General features: G+C 40.6%; 2 protein-coding genes across 6 annotated transcripts; both read left to right on the top strand.

The window, feature by feature from the left end:
- The first annotated feature begins 1399 nt into the window (after positions 1-1399).
- On the top strand, positions 1400-4301 carry enam (enamelin). 4 transcript variants are annotated; one of them, XM_061059447.1, is made up of 8 exons: positions 1400-1517; positions 1658-1719; positions 1852-1875; positions 2021-2086; positions 2216-2257; positions 2369-2392; positions 2475-2558; positions 3542-4301. In XM_061059447.1, exons 1-8 carry the CDS (start codon positions 1415-1417, stop codon positions 3911-3913), a joined length of 777 nt encoding a protein of 258 aa, XP_060915430.1. In that variant the 5' UTR covers positions 1400-1414; the 3' UTR covers positions 3914-4301. The 4 variants fall into 4 exon arrangements, with proteins under 4 accessions (XP_060915430.1, XP_060915441.1, XP_060915453.1 ...); XM_061059458.1 differs by having other exon boundaries at positions 2024-2086; XM_061059470.1 differs by lacking the exons at positions 2021-2086; positions 2216-2257.
- A 320-nt stretch (positions 4302-4621) lies between these two features.
- On the top strand, positions 4622-14716 carry cnga1a (cyclic nucleotide gated channel subunit alpha 1a). Of its 2 annotated transcripts, none has more exons than XM_061059405.1 (8): positions 4622-5647; positions 7300-7416; positions 7520-7582; positions 8531-8689; positions 8783-8887; positions 9218-9324; positions 11470-12080; positions 12811-14716. In XM_061059405.1, exons 2-8 carry the CDS (start codon positions 7322-7324, stop codon positions 13759-13761), a joined length of 2091 nt encoding a protein of 696 aa, XP_060915388.1. In that variant the 5' UTR covers positions 4622-5647; positions 7300-7321; the 3' UTR covers positions 13762-14716. The 2 variants fall into 2 exon arrangements, with proteins under 2 accessions (XP_060915388.1, XP_060915393.1); XM_061059410.1 differs by having other exon boundaries at positions 7523-7582.
- The last annotated feature ends 6819 nt before the right edge of the window (positions 14717-21535 follow it).

Consider the following 21535-nt stretch of genomic DNA (forward strand, 5'->3'; position numbering starts at 1 on the left):
ATAATCTGAAGAAGATGAGTGGGATTTTCTGGCAAAACTTCACCGACTATCAAGGTGCCTGAAGAGTGAAGAGTGGTCTCATTTGTTAATAAAGTCGATCTTCATAGTACAAGTGTCCCTGGAGCTTTTTGACCTCTTCAAACTTTAAATAAACTGAATTGAAGAAAGTCAAACAACTTTTTGGCAACTGAGAGAGGGATGGTAAGATATTGGTCAGAATTTGACGAAGGTGCCATATCAAGAGTTTATTTAAAGCTGCTCTAATTATAACCACACCTTTGGCTTGAATTCTGTGTGGTCCTGAGTGGTAGAACAAATCAACAACAGCTCATAAGCTTTATCCCCGCAGATCAGTTTATCTTCAACCTATACATGCTTTGTCCTTTTATTTGACTTTTTCACCTCAAGATTGAAGTTCTATTTGATCCAAAACTTTTGTTACACTTTCAGAAAAAGAGAACATTTTAAGACATCCTTTATTCATTGTATTTAACACATAATAGTGATATAATATTGTATATTCTCAAACTCTTGTTTAGATATCAGGGTACTGAGGTCTTTGCTTCAGAAAATAAAAAATTCATTCACGCTGGCAAAAGTGAGACATTCTTGTGTGTCTGGAAAACATTCAGTTTATAACCTCATAACCTCTCTCACTGTGGAGTTTTAATGAACGTAAACATAGGAACGATCCAAACTGTGTGCCAAGATAACGACAGTAAACGTTTTTGAAAGACTAATGAAAGGATTGTGATGCATGTGTGGAAAGTCATTAGCTCAGCAGGTTAGCGTCAATAATGTCTAGAATACAGTTTTTGCAAATTACAGAGTACGTCCTTCATTATCTGATTGAGAAAAATAAACAGAGGAAACCTACACTGTTCTCAATCCCTGCAATGTACAACCACACCAACGAAAACAAACACAGGGATAGTGCAGCCAGACACCATAAATTATATTCTACCCAAAAGTGTGCTACTCGAAACTATATGGTTTATGTCCACGTCTGGAAATGGATATTTTTTTTCACATCTTTTTATATCATATATAATTTTTATTTTATTTGTAGCACTATAGGATATACAGTATACAATTTGTCAGTGTTGAAAAGCTTAATGACCTCCTTCACTTCTTTATATACCGTCATCATTTATTAACGTCAGACTCGATGGTGTCTGTCATTATTGTTTCATTCTCATGACATGCTGTCTTCATGGCGTCTTTCTTCCATCTCATTTTGGTTTTAGGGCAGTAAAGAGGAGGCCATGTGAACGATGCATTCTTGCACAGTATGTAATTAACTATAAGAGGGCCTTCACCCTACATGCCTCCGTTTTTCTGTTTTGAAATCTAAGGAGATTTCTTCAAAGACATCGCTCTGTGTGTCTTACTGGATGTGATTGGCTGTCGCAGGATGTCCCAGTATATAAATGGCTTCCTTGTTAGCGATGAAGTAAATCACTTTCCATCCCTGAGGACACTCGACTTCAGTTTCCTTCAGCGCCAGAAGAATAAAGGTAAGATGGATTTCTCACATGGAAACAGTTTAAGACTTTAGATGACATTGTTGGCATTCATTTTAATTTGAAAGATGATTTCTCTAATTTAACATAGAAACTGAAATAATCTGTATTGTCATGTGTTTATCTCCAGACAGAAATCATGATGAAGCTCTTGGTGATCACGATGTGCCTGCTGGTCTCTACCATGGCCGCTCCTGTAAGACTTTCCTGAACATAGTTTTCCATCAACCAACTGAACCCCTTTTAAAGAAAAATATTTGAAACACTTTTGTTTCTTGTATGTATTAAGAAGCTGCTGCATCCTAATTTCCTTTACTTGGTTTTGCAGGTTCCTGGGAGTGAGAGCAACGAGGTAAGATTTAAGTTTTGTCTGCGCTTGCGTGTCTTACCATGTTTCTGTCATGTCATCATACATAAAGTAGGATATGTGTTTGACAGTAAGACGGATAATTACCTGGATCTCAGCTCATGTCTGGAGATGTCTGGTATTTCTTCAGCAGGTTGCGGCACATGCTAATCAGGCCCTGAGGTGGATGGAGATGTACAGGCTGTACCAGCAGCAGGTAGAGGGGGGTTCATCGAAGCTTCACTAAGACAAAAAAAAGAAGAAAGAAACATGAATAATCTTCTTATCAATTCAGACTTTAACGGGATAAATTATTAACTCTACTGATGAATCTGTATTTTTTCAGGGAGTAGTTGGAAACCCCTTCCTCCCTGCTGCTAATGCTCCTGTAAGTTTACATCTTGGTAGACTCTAACACCACTTGAGTTTCAAAGTTATGAGAAAACTTGAAATGTAAAACTAAGGTTCATACTTAAACATGAATTATTCATTTGTTTAGGCTGATCCAGTCGGGGCAGCAGTGGTAGGCACACATACGGCACCACAACATCAAACCAGTCGCAATTTAATAAGCTGTTGAAGCTAAATCTGTTTTATTCATGAAGGTGGAGGCTGCACCCGCACAGACAGCCGATGTTCCCCCTCCGGCTCCCATCGCCGTCGGAGATGGATCAGAAGAGGAGGTAGAGGTGAGGAACAAAGTTAAAGGAAATGTGTCTCTCTCTGTGTTGATACATTTCTTTCTACTTGGAAAAACATATATTTGTTTCACAACATATACAGGATTATTAGTGTGTATTTGGAGGCTACATGGGGATATTGTAGAAACAGCATGCAGGCAGCAAATCGCACTCACTTAACCTTTTTCTAAAAGGTTTCACTTGTCCAGAACTGAATTTCAGAAAGAGGCTCTGCTTTAAAAAGGCCTGCAGTGATTTGGCTTCCAAAAAACAAAACCATGAAAAAGCACAGAATAACCTCACATGTTGAGCGCTTTGTTTTTTACAAAAACAAAGACAAAGACATAACATCACTGGTGGCTATTCAACTGTCAATGAAAACCATGACAATGACCCGACAGGAAGACACTGAAATTGAGGCTGCTAGATGAAATTCAGCCAAAGGTTTGATTATTTAAACCTGGGATTGTTTTCCTGCATTGCATTGATAGCACTCATGTGTGCAATGCTGACAATAGCCGGAAATAAAATCAACATATTAGCTGAATAGTTTCCCTGTGATCCACTTGCATGTTTTCTTTTCTAAGTGATCTTCAAGATCTGATAAAGAAAAACGTTTTTGTTGTGTTCATAAGTGTATGGAACCTAAATACAGTTGGAGGACAAGATAATAACAGATTGAATGAGTAGTGTCTGGGATCTTCTGACCTGTAGTCCATATCATATTTAAAGTCCTTGGTGGTACATTTAAAAAAATGAAACCAGTGGCATCTTGTATTAGACTTTTTTATAACCTGAAATGCACACTTTTCTTAAATGTAAACTCTGTAAAAAAAACCAACTAATCTTAAAAAAGTATCCAGTTCTTTCACATGCTTCGAGGTACACTATCCATCACTAGATAACTGACATTTTTGTCATAGTGGACATTAAATATATCAAGAATGTTTGCCAGTAGACTCTAACTCCTTTTCTCTCCCTTCTTTGCTCAGGATGGCAACCCTGCACCTAAAGCTGCAGCTGCTGCTGTCCCCCTGAATTCAGATGAGGAGGAAGAGGTAGAGGAGGTTGAGGCAGCCGAAGCTGAACCGGCTGTTGAAGCAGTACCAGCCGAGCCCGCAGCCGAGCCAGCAGCCGAGCCCGCAGCAGACCCCGCAGCAGACCCCGCGGCAGCTGTGGAGCCAGCTGTGGTCGATGCCCCAGTGGATGCTGCAGCAGTCGATGCTGCTGCTGTAGATGTTCCTCCCGTTGATATCGTTCCTGTTGATAGTGCCCCAGCTGCCCCAGAGGTGGCTATTGATGCTGCAGCCCCGGCTGATGTCCCTGCTGCTGATGCGTCCCCAGCTGATCCTATTGTACTGTAGTTATCTTTCAATTACTACTAGCCAAAGTGCCTCTCCGCTAGAAGCTAATAGCTACAGTAATAGCTTCAGTAAGTGAGTAATAATAGGTGATGTAGTTGCAGTACACAGTAATAAAAAGATAGCAGTATTTTGCCAGGAAACTGAATAAAACACATGTAAAAAAATTCCATAAACTGTATAAAAGATGTGGATGTTGCCATTTTAAAAAAAAAAAATGAAGCCAACACAGAAGTGCATTAAACTAACCTTATTCTTAATAACCAGCAGAGGGCGATTCCAATGATGCCAAAGAAGACAGTTAATTTGTGACTGTCTGATAATTTGCTCATGTTTAAGACTTGATCTACTATCTCAATAAACATTTTTTTAAGGAGTTATTGATCCTAAATGCTTTTTTTCAAGTTTTCCTCTTTGGTATATGAAACCCATGAAACTCACGCCTTTAAAAAAAAAAAAAGAAAACAGTTTTTGAAGTCGAAGTCCACTTCTTTTATACAGTCCATGAAAAATGTGAAGCCATGAACAGGAGAGCAGTTTAAAGCAAAACAAGATGGTTGTGTTTTTATATATGTTTTTGCATGCAAAATCCATATATTAATGTATGCTCAAGATAAAAATGGATATCTTTCAGGAATAAAAATCCTTCAGACATTGTGCTAAGGTAGGAGAAGAGCACGTGTCACTAATAACATTAATGGTCGCTCCATTTCACCATGTGACGTCAATGGACACTTGCATTTGATTCAGTCATAATGAATGCTGATAATTACACCTGCACTTTTCCTACTGTGACATGTGAAACTATCTGAGATTAAGGCTTATATTAAGTGTATGCACATTCAAATAAAGGACATATTATCTCAGAAATAACTGGAGACGTGTGATTTTATCCTTTCTTCAATTCAATCCATCAAATCATACACAAATGATTATGCCGTTATTTCACTTCTATTGATGCTTCTTGGATCATAAGAGCTGGGAATAGAGTTTTGACAAAACTGCAAACAGCACTTCATCCAACAGGGAGTGCCACTGAACCGCAGGATGTCTCCTCTGCACTTGGGTGGAGAAGGGGAGGCTATCCTGCTGTTTGGATGTAGCGCTCAACACTGACTGAGGTTCAGATTCAATTTCCCTCTCAGGATCTTCATTCATATACAAGGAGCCTGTTCTCACTGATCTGCAATCTGTAACACCCACATAGATTTAATAGGATCAGAGCTGGATACGGCAGAGAGTGCTGAGTGAGCAGGAGAAGCTGGTGTGTGTGTATGTGTGTGTGTCCAGGCAGACTAAACCCCACTGATGTTCCGCAAGTGGTCAGGAAAATTACAGCCTGTCACAGATTTTGATTTTTTTTTAAAGAAGAGGTGTCAACATTATGGTTTTCAGCACTAATGGAGTAACTGAAGGTTGTCCAAACTCACTTTAAAGTATTTCATCTCCCCGCAGAGTAGTCAAATAAGACGGATGAGTGACTCTGCTTCTCCTCTTCTCAGCCAACTGTAATCCACAAATCCTTATCAGGGTCACCGAGACTCAATGACACAGTTAGTTACACTCAGCTCCTGCAGGGGACACTTGTATCTCTATATTTGATAATACTTATTTTTCATTTAGTGTCAGAAAAATAAATCTTTAGCTGCTGTGAGTTGAAAGATATATATCCAGATATTAAGAACTACATGCCTATTAAAGGGAATGGACTTCAGTTTTCATTAACACATGTAGAAGGTAAGTTGAATTAAAGAGAATGGATTATAGATCATTAATTAATTTGTACTTATTTGTAGCTTGTTTTTGCTGTAGTCACATTATACATTTTTTTCCCTCATATAATTTGATGCAAATCTGCTAAACAGTGTATATGAATGCAAATATGCTGATGTAATGATCATAAATTCTACATCATGTTTTATGATTCTGGGTTCTCATGACTCGGCTGAATATGTCAAACAACCATTTTAAAATTACAAAAGTCTGACCAAGGAGAATATTTTTGTTCATCTGTTGGAAATGTAAACTTAAACTCTGTCGTAAATTACTGTACATACATGGAGAAATAAACATAGTGCATGAAATAACATGCTAAAATATTTTTTTTCTATTTGACATATTGCAACTAAATAACATCAGGTGAGGAAACTATTGTTGCGTACTTTGTTAAAGTTTGTCTTTTGTGATTGCTCTTCTTTGCAACGTGGTTTGGTAATAGAACAATTTAATGTGAAGTCCTGATGCATGTGTCCCCGACTCTTATACTTTAAGAGTAGAGAAACATTTTAAAACTTGTGTTTATAATAACTTTGCTCTGCTTCTGTAGTTTATAATTTATGTCTCTAACAGGTTCACAGACAGAGTTGATGTCAAAATGTCTTGTTTTATCCAAACAACAGAAGGAAACTGAAATACATTTCAATAGAAAAAAGGTCTCAAATGTTTACATTCGAGCTGCCAGAAGCATAAACTTTAATGATTAGTTAAAAGTTGTTGCAGCTTAATGTTCTGTTTACTTTCAAGGTCACATATTATCCTCCTTTTTAAAGTTTAAATAAGTCCAGAGCTCCCTGAAAACATGTGTGTGAAGTTTCTAGTCAAAAATCCACTCTGATCCTGTATTTTACCATGTCTTTAAACCCATCTATTTCAGCCCTGCTCAGAACAGGCTGTTTCTGTGTCTGTACCTTTAAACGCAAGTGAGCTGTGTTTAACCACACCCCTTTCTGGAAGGACTTGGGTGGCTGGGGCTTTCTTGAACCGTGCCTTATTGTTACGGTGAGAAGGCAGACTCAGAGAGCAGAACAAACACCTAGCTGTGGGAGTGTCACCCAGCCTGGGGGGAAGGTTTACTGCCCTCTGTGATGTCACAAAGGGAAAATCTCCAAACAGCCTGTTTGAGCACACATTTTCTGTAAATTAGAGCAGGCAAAAGGCTGAGAAGATGGACTTTTCTCATAATAAGGGATAAGACAGGATAGGGACACATTATATTTTTCTAAATACATTGTAAAGTACATTTTTCATAATACGCGACCTTTAAAGATCAAGTGATGGTTTCAGCTCTCTACTAGCCCCTGTTTGTGGTTCTTGTTGATCAAATTAAAAACTCACTATTTTAGCACTACTTGCTTTTTATTGATTTTATGGTTTTATTGTTGTTTTATCTCCATATGTTATGTTCTACCAACTGTTGCCATACAAATAAATGTATTATTATTAAATGCATCTGACAGTATAGAGAAGTTACTATATAAGAGAATTTCAGCTCCATTATTTGAGCTCTTGGATGAGGTTGCAATCAACATCAACATCAGGAAATGTCAAGGCGAGGCACATCCACAGCAACAGCATTACACAACATGTAAACTTATCATTTCTACTTGCAGGTTAAACTGCAGATCTGCTACCATGATCACTCCAACCGTCCTCCCCCACCTCACTGTGCAACCCCACACTGCAGCACGGCTCAGCACAGACCGTGAGGAGCACAGCGAGGATGACCTGTAAGCTAATTCAAACAGAGAGCTTATATACATCAATGACAATAAAACAAGTAAGTCTTGTCAGTTAATTGACTCGATGTGTCACATGCTCTCTTCGTCCCAGAAGTGTTCCTCCATCCAATCCTCCTCATCTGCTTAATCTGAACCACAGCAACAACAATGAAGAGTGAGTATGTGTGGAGAGTCATTAAAAGATAAGTGAAGCCCTTCTGTCACAAAGTTTGTCTTTGATGTTTTCCTTCAAGTCATTGCCGTCCATGTGTTAATTAATCCTTTTCCAGTGAGAAAAAGAAGAAGTGGGAAAAGAAAAAGTAAGGCCGTGTTCACACTTGACTTCTTTTTTTAAACTGCCAGCGCCTTTTTTTAACATACAACCCTATGGAAACAGGAAAAAGGATGACGCCTTTTTAAAAAGCGCTGTGCCCGACGCCTTGTTATGTTGAATTCTTTTAACTTTTCAGAAAAGTGCTCTGTGACATCAAGCGCCTTTCTGACAGCTGACCAATCAGGAGGAGTTGAGTAGGTGCGCATGTATTTTCCCTTGTAACCTACGTCCCTAGTTACTGGTGCCCTAAAAATACACCCACCAAGATGGACAACGTGAAAGTACCGGTTGAACAGCTTGTGATTGCCACTTACACCGAGTTATATGGCATGAGTCACAAACGATACAGCAGCATACATATAGAGGAGTCCATCTGGGAACAGATCGTAGATCTTTGGGTCTTCCTGGTAAGTACAGCAGAGCTCCTGGATAAGGTTGTGGAATGCGCCCTGCGACTCTCTATTGAGGAGGATGTCATGCACCCCTAACCGGCGCATTGGTGCAGGGGAACCTCCTCCTCAAACGCCAAAGCCAATCCAAATAGTTGCACTTTATTAGCCATTTTACCAGCCAATGTAATCGGTAGAAAGGTATCTGGAATATGATAACGGTTGCGCCGTAGGCTAGATCCTGTTGTTAAGGTTAAAGAACGCTTGCATTTTTTTCTGAAAAAAATAAGTTAAATGTGAAAACGGCCTAATCATGCTTTATTACAAATCTTTTAGTAAATGCTGCTTTAAAAAGAATTTGGATCCTCAGTATTCTCCAATGCATTCATGTATATTGCAGAGAAAAGGACAAAGCGGAAGAGGAAAATGAAAAGGAAAAGGAAAAAGAGAAAGAGAAGGAAAATGAAAAGGAAAAGGAAAACGAGAAGGAAAAGGAAAAGGAAAAGGAAAAGGAAAAGGAAAAAGAAAAGGAAAAGGAAAAGCAAGAGGACAAAGACAAGTATGTGCGATATTTCGAGTAACTTCTTAAAGGCCATTATTCAAACCCGTGTCCACACATTTTAATTTGCATTTCCTTTCTTTCTTCTCATAGGCCAAAAGAGTTATTTGTCATTAATCCTGCAGGAGGTTTGTATTACAACTGGCTGTTCATCATCACACTACCTGTCATGTACAACTGGACCATGATCATAGCCAGGTGACTTCTACAAATGACTGATTCTATATGTGCAGTCCCCTGCAGACCAGATGTTCATATGATTGCATTCAGCTCCATTTACTCATTAGACCTGATTTTCTCAGTGGGCTGACTTTGTACAGAAACAAAAGATCCTTGCTCTTTTCTAAGCTTGTGGTAAATCTAGCTTGATTTAATTTGTATACACTGCAATAATTAAGGCTTAATTTTTCAGAATTAGTAGAGACTGGTGAGTGTGCTACAACATCTGCTGCAGCAGAATCACAATCTGACACAATGGTGAATGTGCTCAACATAATTAATTTACTTAACATATCCTCCTACAAACAGGGCCTGCTTTGAGGAGCTGCAGCATAACTACATCATTTACTGGGTCATTCTGGACTACACCTCGGACTTAATCTACCTGGCTGACATGTTTGTCAGGACCAGAACAGGTAACGTCTGACATCAGCCTCTCAATCTTCATAAAGTTTTCAAAACATGTGAAAGGAAAAGTTCATATTTGTTTGTTCTGTTATAAAACAACCCTGCATGCCTTTATTAAGAAAAACAGCTGTAGTTGTTCCTCTTTTCATAACTAACAAAAATATCATTTTAAAGGAAGAATGTGCGACATTTTACACAAATACAGCAGAAAAAATGTATATCTTCTGTAAATGTCTCTCTGAGTCATGACTTTCCACAATGAGTGAGAAGCTCGAGTGACGCCAGCTGTATTGTTGTTAGAGCTGTGTTTACATCATGTTTACATGGACGCGGCGGCCTTGAGTATGAAGCTGTTTTAGTCTAGGACGAGAGAAAAAGAAGAATATCATACTCACTGCTTAATTGGATGTAACGTAAGTGTTTTTAGATCAAGGTCATTCCGTGTCAATTTATGTGCAATATGAAGCAATGCGTTAACCAAGGTGTGCTAACGTTAGCCTGCTAACACAACAATGCAGGCCACAAGCAATCATCTCAAGCAATATACAATTTTGTCCACCTCTTGCGTCTAATAGTGCTTAATTATAGTGCGTTCTAATTGATAACTCCTTCTTTCGAACGCGAGCGGTTGAAGGAGAGCGGAGGTTTCAGAATAGTGGTTGTTTTACCCAACAGCAGTTTGTTTTGGTTAACTACTGGTGCTAAAGTGTGACATCTACTGGATCATAAAGTCACACATTCTTCCTTTAATGAGAGTTCAATGTATGTGAAGGGAATAAAATACACAGACATTGTTCTGCTCAAAAATGCCTTCTAATGAACCTTCAAAAGAAACATGAATCCTCAAGAGTCTGAGCTATACAAACCACTGGGACATTTTCTGGGAGCTTTTGTCTTGTAAGCACACATTCTCTCATGGTGTTATTTTCCCCTGTGAGAAATTGCCATCTCATAAGAGGACATTTTCTACTTTTAAAAAAAAAGAGTAACTCGTGGAGATATCCACTTCATTTGACTAATTTCGTCTGCTGAAGCCTCAAATTAACTTCGCTGAACTTGAAAATGCATTTTTACGTGGAGAAAAAAGTAGCAGCAGCTGTGATTTTTGTCCCCTGTTATCTTCAATGCATATACATGAGCAAGGAAATTCATCACTGATAAGAAGGATTAAAGCAAAACAAGCCTGTTTGTGTCTGGATTATAAGACCAAGGTGTAAGATTTGTGGATGTATAGGTATTCTCCTTCTACTTTGTTTCATTTTATAACAAACATGAATCCCAGTGAATCTGAGAATGAAGACTAATTACAAAGTGAGAGGACGTCGTGTACAATACTAATGATTTGAAACACAAAAACTCTTAACTGCATTATTGTTTCACTGCAATGCAGTTCTAACAACGTCTTTTTCATTGAGATAACTGAATTATCCCTGTTGCAGCCAGCTCTTTCGAAAACGTTGCCTTTGATCTGTACTTGAATGGTAACCATCTGCACGTAATAAAGGGGGTAATTATGTCAAAAACAATGTAAAGTCAGTTAATTGTAGACTTGAATGGAACCCTGACAGGGTGAGCAGGACCCTGATTCAAAGCCAAGGGGTCTTTCCCAACCAAAACAAGTTTGTCTGCAATAGCAACCTGCTCATAGTGGGCTATTTTAATCATCATCTCACTGTGGCACCTGATTGAACCCAGTCTTGATCAAGGTTTGCTGACATTTTCTTTTCCATTCACAAGTTTTTAAATACTGTCCAATCCCATCACACGTTCCATTTCGCCTTTCTTCATGTGCCTTCTTCAGTTGTGTTGTTTCTCTGTCGAAGCCTTTAGCTTTCCTTTTTTGTTGTTGTTTCTTTTAAGACATTTCTTGCTTTTTCTACATTGTTTTTGTCCCTATCCCTTTTTGGTCCAGAGAAGACCACAAGATGTCCGCCAGAATCCGTGTTCAGACCAGCATTCTAAGAAACAATCTGTTCTTTAAAGTAGAACTATTTTTCTATCGCAGACCTGAGAATCCGTATTTAACTTGTCAGTGTCAGTAGTAATAGAAAAAAACTTATATTCAAACATGTCTCTGGAACTAGAATGCAGGCATACAAATGAAACAGATTGTTCTTGTTGTCTTTATGACATTTCCCTGTCTTTGAATGCAGGTTACCTCGAGCAAGGCTTGATGGTAAAAGATGAGAAGCTGCTTAAGGATCGCTACATAGCCAGCTTCCAGTTTCGTCTTGATGCTGTCTCCATGCTGCCCACTGACATCCTTTATTTGTACTTTGGCCTTGACTACCCAGAGATCCGGATCAACAAGCTGCTCAGAATTGGACGCCTGATGGAGTTCTTCACAAAGACAGAGACTAAAACCAACTACCCTAATATCTTCCGTATTTCAAACCTGATAATGTACATCCTCATTATTATCCACTGGAATGCTTGCTTCTACTTCTCCTTCTCTAAATTCATTGGCTTCGGTGCTGACGACTGGGTTTACCCGGCTTTGGATGATCCTGAGGAGCCCGCGTTTGGGCAACCCATGAGGAAGTATGCGTTCAGCCTCTACTGGTCCACACTGACCCTGACAACCATTGGAGAAACTCCACCACCGGCTCTTGACTCGGAATTTTTCTTCCATGTGATTGATTTTTTAGTTGGAGTCCTGATCTTTGCCACCATTGTAGGGAACATTGCCACCATGATCTCCAATATGAACGCCGCCCAAGCTCAGTTTCAATCCAGGATTGACAACATCAAGCAGTACATGCAGGTAGATCATAGGCTGTAAAGTGGATGTTTCCTCTTTGTTAAAAAGCAGACGCCAATGTGGAAGTGCCTTAATATGCATTCTATCTGTATACAAACAGAAGGCAACTCCACTAATGGAAAATATGTCTTATTGTACACTGAAGAAGCAGATTTAAAAAATCACCCTACTTCCCAATTGATTTATTACCTCAGTTAATATTTTGTCAATCCGTATTTGGCCTTATTTACTTTCAAGTCATCATGATGTTCAGCATGATGTTGATTTTGTAAACAATGATCCGATTCTGTGGAGGAAAATGATACAGCTGTCTGGGCATTGGAAGTGGTAACGTGTAATAGACAATGCCTGACATGCTCCACCATCTTTTTCAATTAAAGTTTCTTCTAGCTAAAGAAAAAGGGTGGTGAGATTAAAATGTAAAATCACAGTGGTACTGTGGTCCACTTCTTGCTTACCTACAAATGTTTTACCCCTTTTTTGGACAGGAAGGCTAATTGAGACAGAAGATCTCTTCCTTCTTTTTGCTTTATTGTGCGAAAGTGCTGCAGCATAATCATAATGTTACAGACAGGAACACCAATGCACTTAAAAGTAAAATTATAAATGAGAGGTATAATATTGACAAATGGAATCCGGGCCTTTGATTTCCTGCTAAAACGTTTTTTGCAAGTAAGAGCACAATTATCTGTTGCATATATTTTGAAAGCTTGTACTTTCATTTCCTTTATAGGTTCGAAAGGTCAGCAAGGAACTGGAGCTGCGAGTCATCAAGTGGTTTGACTACTTGTGGAATAACGGAAAGGCACAGGATGAAAGAGAGGTGCTGCGGTACCTTCCAGACAAACTGAAGGCTGAGATTGCCATCCAAGTCCACATGGAGACCCTGAAGAAAGTTCGTATTTTTGCAGACTGTGAAGCAGGTCTTTTGATTGAGCTGGTGCTCAAGCTAAGGCCACAAGTATTCAGCCCTGGAGACTATATCTGCAAAAAGGGCGACATCGGTCGGGAGATGTACATCATCAAAGATGGAAAACTTGCAGTTGTTGCTGATGATGGTGTCACCCAGTTTGTTGTGCTAGGAAGTGGGAGCTACTTTGGTGAGATCAGTATCCTTAACATCAAAGGCAGCAAAGCAGGAAACCGACGAACAGCCAACATCCGCAGCATTGGATACTCAGATCTCTTCTGTCTGTCCAAGGACGACCTAATGGAGTCACTGACAGAGTATCCAGATGCCAAAGGGATGCTAGAGGACAAAGGCCGGCAGATCCTGATGAAAGATGGTCTGATTGACTTGGACCCGGCTAACATCATGCCTGAGGCAAAGGAGCTGGAGGAGAAGGTTAACAAATTGTACAACTCCATGGAGCTAATGCAGACCAAGCTGAAGAAGATTCTTGGAAATTACAAGAATACTGATACGACTCTCAGACATCGCATTGCCGATCTGGAGCACCTGACAGGAGAGGAGGTGGAGGATGAAGATGAGGAAGAAGAAGAGGGGAAAAAAGAAGATAAAGACGTTGAAGGGGAGAAAAAGGACGATGAAATATTGGAGGAGAGGGAAGGAGACGGGGTGAAAAAGGAAGATGAGAAAAAAGACAAAGATGAAGACGAGAAAGCGGAGGAGGCACAATCAGCAGAGAAAAAGGATGAGGGAACTACAGAGAAGAAAAAATAGATCCATTGTTTCTGTAAAATTCAAAGCACTTTTCTAATTTGCCACTATAGATTTTTTTTCCTTTTTAGCTGGACAAGCCTCGACAGTTAATTAATTAGCTTAAAACAACTCTTAGAAACTGGCAACTAGTCTTCAAAAGGTACTGCTATTGTGTACGCGTTACAAGAATCCTGAATTTCAGTTGAAAAATATGGCCTTTGACAATATTGACATTTAATTAAAATAATTTTTTTTTTTATTTATTTATTTGGTCGCCTTTTTATTATTTATTATATTTGTTTCTAGATATGTACAGAGCAGATTGCAAACCCTCCACTCATTGCAACCTTATACATTGTTGTTGATATATATTTTCAACAAGTAATTGTAAAGCTTAGAGACTAGCGTCCCATGCAGGGATGTTATTTCAAACAACAACAGGGCAAGCAGCTAGATGGTTTTTGTGCACAAGTGTACATTCTTAAATGAGACAGGATACAATCGAACATTGGTTTGTTGGTTTGTTGACAACAGCTTTGAAGTCTTTAGTTTACAATTTCGGCAGTGGCCATTTTTTGTTCAAAACCATAAGTGACCACATTTCAACTCAAGAATAAATACCAAAGATATTAAGTGTGAAAAATTAGCTGAGGAAATGCCTGGCAGACAGCTGGTAGCCTCAATGTAATTTAAATGGATGGTTTATAATAAATATACAACCTCTCTTAATATTGTCATCATTTGGTGTCAGGGAGAATGGGAGTGGGACAAAACTGCAGGCCAGGAGGGGTGTCTGAAAGTTACCAAAGAGGTATAACCACTGAAATGTCAAGTACTCCTTAGGAAAAGTGGAAGTAACAGAATTATAACTTGGGAAAACAAAATCAAGCTCCCTTCATCTTAAACTTTGAAAGGGGAAAGTAAACCATAACCAGCAAGCAGCTGACTAGACACTGAAGTATCTCAGGGAGACCAAGGGAACAATCCTCAACTAAATAGTAACTAATGGTTGCAGTGCTGAAACTCATAAGGCTGGGGCAGAAAACAACAACCCAGTGCCAACACTATAAGACACTAAAAAATGTAAATAAGGCTTAAAGACAGTTTCAAGTGGTGCTTCAATTGATTCACACTACCCTATACAGCAAGCGCAATCACTCGAAGAACCTCTCACTATCACTGATGGTGAGTCAATGAGTCAGAACAGAGCACTGGAACCCTAGAGTAAAGCTCCCCACACCTGGTCTTAATCAAGGCCAATCAGCCACACACACACACACACACACCTGACTCTGCATTGAGTTCATTCCCTCATAAACCTCAGTGGGTGCTTCCGAATTGCAAAGTACCTATATAATCTGACAGTACACAATCCCTTCTCTCTGTGCTGTATACTGTTAGGACCTAGTGTTCAGTAGGCGCCCACAGAAGGCAGATATTTGTTCCTACTTAGTAAGATTCATTCAGTGTGGGTTTGGCGTCATTAGACACGTTAGCCCTCATGGTCATATCTGCATTAGTAGCAACGAGCAGCACCTGAGCAGAGCAACAAGCAGCACCTGAGCAGAGCAGCGTACTACGGTGAGCGTATTGCATAATTTCTTGTTCTGTTCTCCTCTGTACCGTGTTACTGTGTACCTACTCTTAGCTTAGCTTAGCAGTTAGCTTTACAATGGCTTCTTTTTCTGTCTCTCCCTCTCCTGCTCTCTCTTGCTCTACGTGTCAGATGTTAAGTTATTCCTCGTCCTCCTTTAGTGATAATGATACTTGCAAGAAATGTAGTTTATTTTTAGCTTTGGAGGCGAGGGTGTCTGAGTTAGAGAGACGGCTCCGCACCATTGAGTCAGAGTCATCGTATGCAGCAGTAGTTAGCCAGCCACCTGTAGCCGGTGTGGGCCGACATAGCTTGGCTTCCCCCCCGGTAGCTCCCGAGCAGCCGGGAGGCAGTGGCTGGGTTACTGTCCGAGGGAAGCATAGTCGAAAATCGAAGCACACGGTTCCCCACCAACCACTTCACGTTTCAAACAAATTTTCCCCACTCAGCGACACACCCGCTGAGAATAAAACTCTGATTATTGGAGACTCCATAGTCCGAAACGTGAAGCTAGTGAAGTCAGCGGGCATAGTTAGGTGTATACCCGGGGCCAGAGCGGGCGACATCGCATCTCATTTAAAGTTGCTGACAAAGACTAAAGGTAGATTTGATACAATCGTAATTCATGTCGGCACAAATGACTCCCGACTACGCCAGTCGGAAGTCACTAAGGTTAATGTGGAGTCGGTGTCTACTTTTGCTAAGACGATGTCGGACTCCGTAGTGTTCTCTGGACCCCTCCCACATCAGACCAGTGACGACATGTATAGCCGCATGTCATCACTCAACCGCTGGCTGTCGAGGTGGTGTCCAGCAAACGATGTGGGCTTCATAGATAACTGGCAGTCTTTTTGGGGAAAATCTGGTCTGCTAGCTAGAGACGGCATCCATCCCACTTTGGACGGTGCAGCTCTATTATCTAGAAACATAGCAGAGGTTATTAGTCCAAAACCTTGACAACAACACAGAGTTCAGACCAGGAGGCAGAGCTGCAGTCTTACACACTTATCTGCGCCTCCCTTAGATCTGTCTCCCAGTCACTATAACTGTAATTCTGAATTAAACTGTAGTTATACTATAGGTACTGTGTCTGTCCCCCGGCCCAGACCCGTTTTTATAAGTCATCCAAACGGCGTGGATCGTCAAAATCTCATTAGAATCAAAACTACGAATACGATTTTGCTACAAGATCGGAGGATTCACTGTGGACATTAGGTCCTTAGCATCCAAGTCTCTTTTAGTGAATGATCTGATATCAGATCAGCACATTGATTTACTTTTTTTGACTGAAACCTGGCTGTGTCGAGATGAATATGTTAGTTTAAATGAATCCACTCCTCCCAGTCATTTTTGTACTCGTATACCTCGAGACACCGGACGAGGTGGTGGAGTAGCAGCTATTTTTAATTCCAGTCTTTTAGTTAACCCTCGACCAAAGCTGAATTTTTCTTCTTTTGAAAGCCTTGTTCTTAGTCTTCCACATCCAGTCTCAAGAACCTTTCAGCCAGTTCTAGTTGCTGTAGTTTACCGCCCTCCTGGTCCATATTCTGAGTTTCTATCTGAATTTGCATCAGACTTAGTCCTTAGCAGTGATAGAATAATTGTTGTAGGTGACTTCAATATCCATGTGGATGTTGAAAATGATAGCCTGAGCACAGCTTTCATGTCACTATTAGACTCTATTGGTTTCACCCAGGGTGTAAACGAACCTACTCATCGTTTTAACCACACCCTGGATCTTGTTTTAGCTTATGGAATTGAAATCCATAACCTTACAGGTTTCCTAGAAAATCCTCTTCTATCAGACCATTTTTTTATTACATTCGATTTTGTCCTACCAGAATTACCTCTGCCTGGAAGAGGTGTGCTGTCTAGAAGTTTGTCGGATAGTGCTGTGGCTAGATTTAAGGAAGCTATTTCAGCTGTTTTTGATTCAGTACCGTGTTTGAACCCAGTTGGAAACTCTTATGATAGCTTTAGTCCCTCTCAGCTAGATCAGTTTGTTGATAGTGCAGTGGATTCGCTGAGAGTTACTCTGGATTCCATTGCTCCCCTGAAACAGAAGGTTGTCAAGCGGCGGAGAGTGGCTCCATGTTTCAACTCAGAAACCCGTACTCTGAAACAATCGTCGCGGAATTTTGAAAGAATATGGCGCTCGACCAAAACGGTAGAATCTCGTTTTTTCTGGCAGGATAGTCATAGAAGATATATGAAGGCTCTACATCACACCCGAGCTGCCTACTACTCCTCTCTAATCGAGGAAAACAAAGGCAATCCTAGATACCTTTTCAGCACTGTAGCCAGGCTGACAGAGAGTCATGGCTCCATTGAGCCTTGTGTAAGATGGAGATGAGATTTATTTTTGTGAAGTTTTATTTTATAGATCTTTACTTTTCTCAGGTAGAGATAATATACATTATTTGATTTAATGCTAATTTCATTTATATTTACAATTTGTACTTTACAAGAGTATCTGTTTGATATGATGCACTGTGCCTTTAAGGTTACCCATGGTTACGGTTGGAGGAGTGATATTGCTTTAAGACAAGTAAGGTGTCGCTGTTGTTGTTGTGGAGTCTTGATATGTCATGCTCTGTTATGGACGGACATTAAAAAGTATGAGACGCACAGCAGAAGTTGTCCCCGTGCTTTTACTTACCCACACCCGAAGATATATCTTTAATTAAGTATGTTTAGTGTTATAGTTAACGGCAAGACAACTGAGGATAATCAACATCATCCAAGAAGCGCCGTTACACTGGTGGCAGCGGGTTTGTGGACTGCAATTTGTTTGCAGTAACGTTTTGCCGGGGATTAACAAGCTAGCTACATGTGCTCTGCTCCGACGCAGCATTGTTTTTTTTTCTTCACCGCGACCTGCTCATGCTGGAACAAGCTAACGCTAAGCTAGTGACTGGTCAACTGGTGGAAAACAACGGACTTTATCTGATTTTTTTTTTCTCTTTGCCGAAGTAACGAAGAAAGGACATTACAAGCAAGTACAGAGACTGACGAGGTGAATACAACTTTTTCTGCCCTCTCCGTGGATTTTCATTACTTCAGTGAGGATACTGTGTGTGAACTTGACTGCGTGGGACATTGCATGGTAAAGTTGTTCACATGTTAACTCTCGATGCTACAACTTCAAAGTGGATGTGCCTAGCTTACTTGAGCTAAGAAAGAAAAGCAAAGACTGAACTATTGTGCCCATTGTGAACATTGAAACCGAAATTGAAGACCACTGTAATGCTGATTAAACATGACCAGTGATAACTTTTGGAACGAACTGCCCTTTCCTCCTCGTTCTACACATGTTATACCACAATATCGTAACACAATATTCATGGGAGATGGAAAAGAAGATTTTTCAAAATGGTGCAGACGATTTGAAGTGGCTGTTGAGGCTACTCCTAACTACGATGAAGACAGTATGGCTAAAATACTGCCCACGTGCCTGGGTGGTGCAGCTTTTAGTTACTGGGATAGCCTCTCTGCTGCAATAAAATCCGACTATGATGCTGTAAAAGAAAAACTAAAGACTGTGTTTGGACAAACTGCCTATCTCTCAACATTTCAGAGTTATATTAATGCACGCACTCGCCTACCAGGGGAGGCCCTTCCTGTGTTTGCCGCTGAAGTAAGTCGTCTAGTTGAGGAAGCTTTTCCCACATATGGACAAAATGCAAAAGATGGAGAAAAATTCAGACGCTTCATTGCTGGAATTGAGCCTTACCTTCAGCTGCGTTGTCATGAACAAGGTCTGACAACACTGGATGCTGCTCTTAAATATGCCATACAGATTGAGACTGCACATCAGGCTAGTAGGGTGTTTTCATCTACTAACACTCTACAAGTTTTTTCTCAGGCCCCTATATCACCTGGTGTCCCTCCTAATGTCCCCTCTCACCTTCCTGCATCTTCTACTTCTCTCAGTGTTAATTCTGCCACCTCAGATGATCTCAGAAAGATGCAGAAAACACTGGAGACGCTGACAGAAAGAGTTGAACAACTACAGCTCGAGGTGCAACGCCGGAGAAAAGACACACATCCCTCATCAGACTTCAGATCTCATCAGAGGAGCCCCACTCCTGATGGTGAGCGAGGCCGCAGCCGATACTATTCCTCAGACAGAGATCGCTACAGGGACAGCTCCTACGATCGTTACACAGCTCGTGATAGCTCCTACAGATCTCCAAGGTATGAAAGGGACCGTTACGACAAACGGGACACTCACACTCGTTCTGGATCATATGACCGCCATGCACGTGGCTACAGCCCATCACACAGAGACTACCCACAGCGTGGTCGCTCTCCTGATCACCATAGAGATAGACATTCTTCTCAACGCTCTCCAAGTCCTGGCCACGTGAGGTTTAGTTCTCCTCACAACAGCTCAAACAAGGTAAACTACAAGTAGTTGACAATGAGGGTCAATTGCCAGCTACTGACTTTACTCAGACCCAACAGGACAATACAGCTACATCTACTGACTTCACTAGAGACAGTTTATCTAACGTAGATGTGTCAAAACGATATGTGTCAGTTGTAATTGAGGACACTGTTGTACATGCTTTTGTTGACACTGGAGCAGACATTTCAGTCATCAGTGAAGATTTTATAATGTCTACACCTGCTCTTCACAAAAAGCCTATTGCAAAACAATACATACCTCTCACTGGTGTCACAGGTGATCCTCTGGACTCAGTTGGATCAATCTCAGTCAATTTAAATATTGCCCATAAACCGATGACTCATGCTCTACGAGTAGTCAGAAACTGTACTAAACCACTAATCTTGGGCTGGGATTTTCTAGTTGCTAATGGCATTATTGTCAATACCCGAAACATTACTCTCACGGTTGATGACAAAGAAGTGCCGCTGGTTAGCCCACACCAGTATGTCCCTAAACTAACCGATGTCACAGTTTCTTCTACAGTTACAGTGCCAGCCATGTCAGAGATGGTCATCACAGCTAAACTGGATGTACCACTTAAAGGACTGATACCACATGACTATGCAGGTGTGTTTGAACCACATTTCACTAATCACTCAGCTACAGGTTTTGCATGGACTGTGACAAAAGCTGACAAAGGCTCTATCTATGTTAAAGTTGCTAATCCCTCCAGTGAGGAAGTCATGTTGCACTGTGGCACACAGATAGGAACATTTCATGCAACATCTGGCTACAGCAATGACGAGTACAGTGTGATGGAAAATTCTGTTTGTAATGTTAACATTCAGATCCCTGTGACTTCCAAACAGACTTTACTGCCTGACAGTTGTAACCCTGACCTCACAGGTACACAACAACAGAAACTCACAGACACTTTGAACTCATTCTCAGACGTGTTCAGTCAGCACACACATGACTTTGGTAGGACACATCTGGTCACACATAAAATTACAACAAACTGTGACACACCCATTTCACAAAGAGCCTACCGCACTTCACCTTCCATGAAAGCAGAAATCCGTCATCAGGTGGAGGAGCTCAAAGCTCAGGATCTAATTGAGGACAGCACAAGCCCCTGGGCCAGCCCAGTTGTCATGGTGAAAAAGAAAGATGGCACTTACAGATTTTGTGTCGATTTCAGGAAACTAAATTCAGTCACCATCACAGATGCACATCCTCTCCCCAGAGTTGATGACAGTTTGGACACACTGTCTGGCTCTCAGTTTTTCTCCACCATGGACATGTCAAGTGGATACTGGCAAGTTGAAATGGATCCTGCAGACAGACCTAAAACAGCATTTACTACAGGTGATGGTCTCTACCAATTCAAAGTAATGCCCATGGGACTGAAAAATTCACCACCAACTTTTCAGAGACTTATGGAGCTTGTTTTAAGAGGTCTACACTGTCATCTATCTTGATGACGTCATCTGTATGGGACGTGACTTTGAGGATCATCTACAAAACTTAACAGACATTCTTACAAGATTCAGACAAGCAGGTTTGAAACTTAACCCAAAGAAATGTGACTTTTGCAAATCAGCTGTGAAATATATGGGACACATTGTTTGTATTCCTCTAGCCCTCAGCAGTAATGACTTCCTGAGCTTTTTCAACAACAAAGTTCTAGACATCAGAGACAAAATTGCTAACCTCCTGCCCTTACCTGGTGCGGATACGTCTGATACGGCAGAGACAGTTCCAGGACCAGATATTAGTCTCGACTGTTTTTCTCCAATCGACCTTTC

The sequence above is a fragment of the Labrus mixtus genome, chromosome 2, assembly GCF_963584025.1.
Source record: "Labrus mixtus chromosome 2, fLabMix1.1, whole genome shotgun sequence".
Classification (NCBI taxonomy): domain Eukaryota; kingdom Metazoa; phylum Chordata; class Actinopteri; order Labriformes; family Labridae; genus Labrus; species Labrus mixtus.

What these genes read in the sequence shown, in the direction of transcription:
- enam (XM_061059447.1), top strand. Translation starts at nt 1,415, where the DNA reads ATGTCCCAGTATATAAATGGCTTCCTTGTTAGCGATGAAGTAAATCAC. An exon ending in TCCCTGCTGCTAATGCTCCT is followed by an intron (nt 2,258 to 2,368) that starts GTAAGTTTACAT and finishes TCATTTGTTTAG; the next exon opens with GCTGATCCAGTCGGGGCAGC. An exon ending in GATCAGAAGAGGAGGTAGAG is followed by an intron (nt 2,559 to 3,541) that starts GTGAGGAACAAA and finishes TTCTTTGCTCAG; the next exon opens with GATGGCAACCCTGCACCTAA.
- cnga1a (XM_061059405.1), top strand. Translation starts at nt 7,322, where the DNA reads ATGATCACTCCAACCGTCCTCCCCCACCTCACTGTGCAACCCCACACT. An exon ending in TGGACCATGATCATAGCCAG is followed by an intron (nt 8,888 to 9,217) that starts GTGACTTCTACA and finishes TCCTACAAACAG; the next exon opens with GGCCTGCTTTGAGGAGCTGC. An exon ending in GTTTGTCAGGACCAGAACAG is followed by an intron (nt 9,325 to 11,469) that starts GTAACGTCTGAC and finishes CTTTGAATGCAG; the next exon opens with GTTACCTCGAGCAAGGCTTG.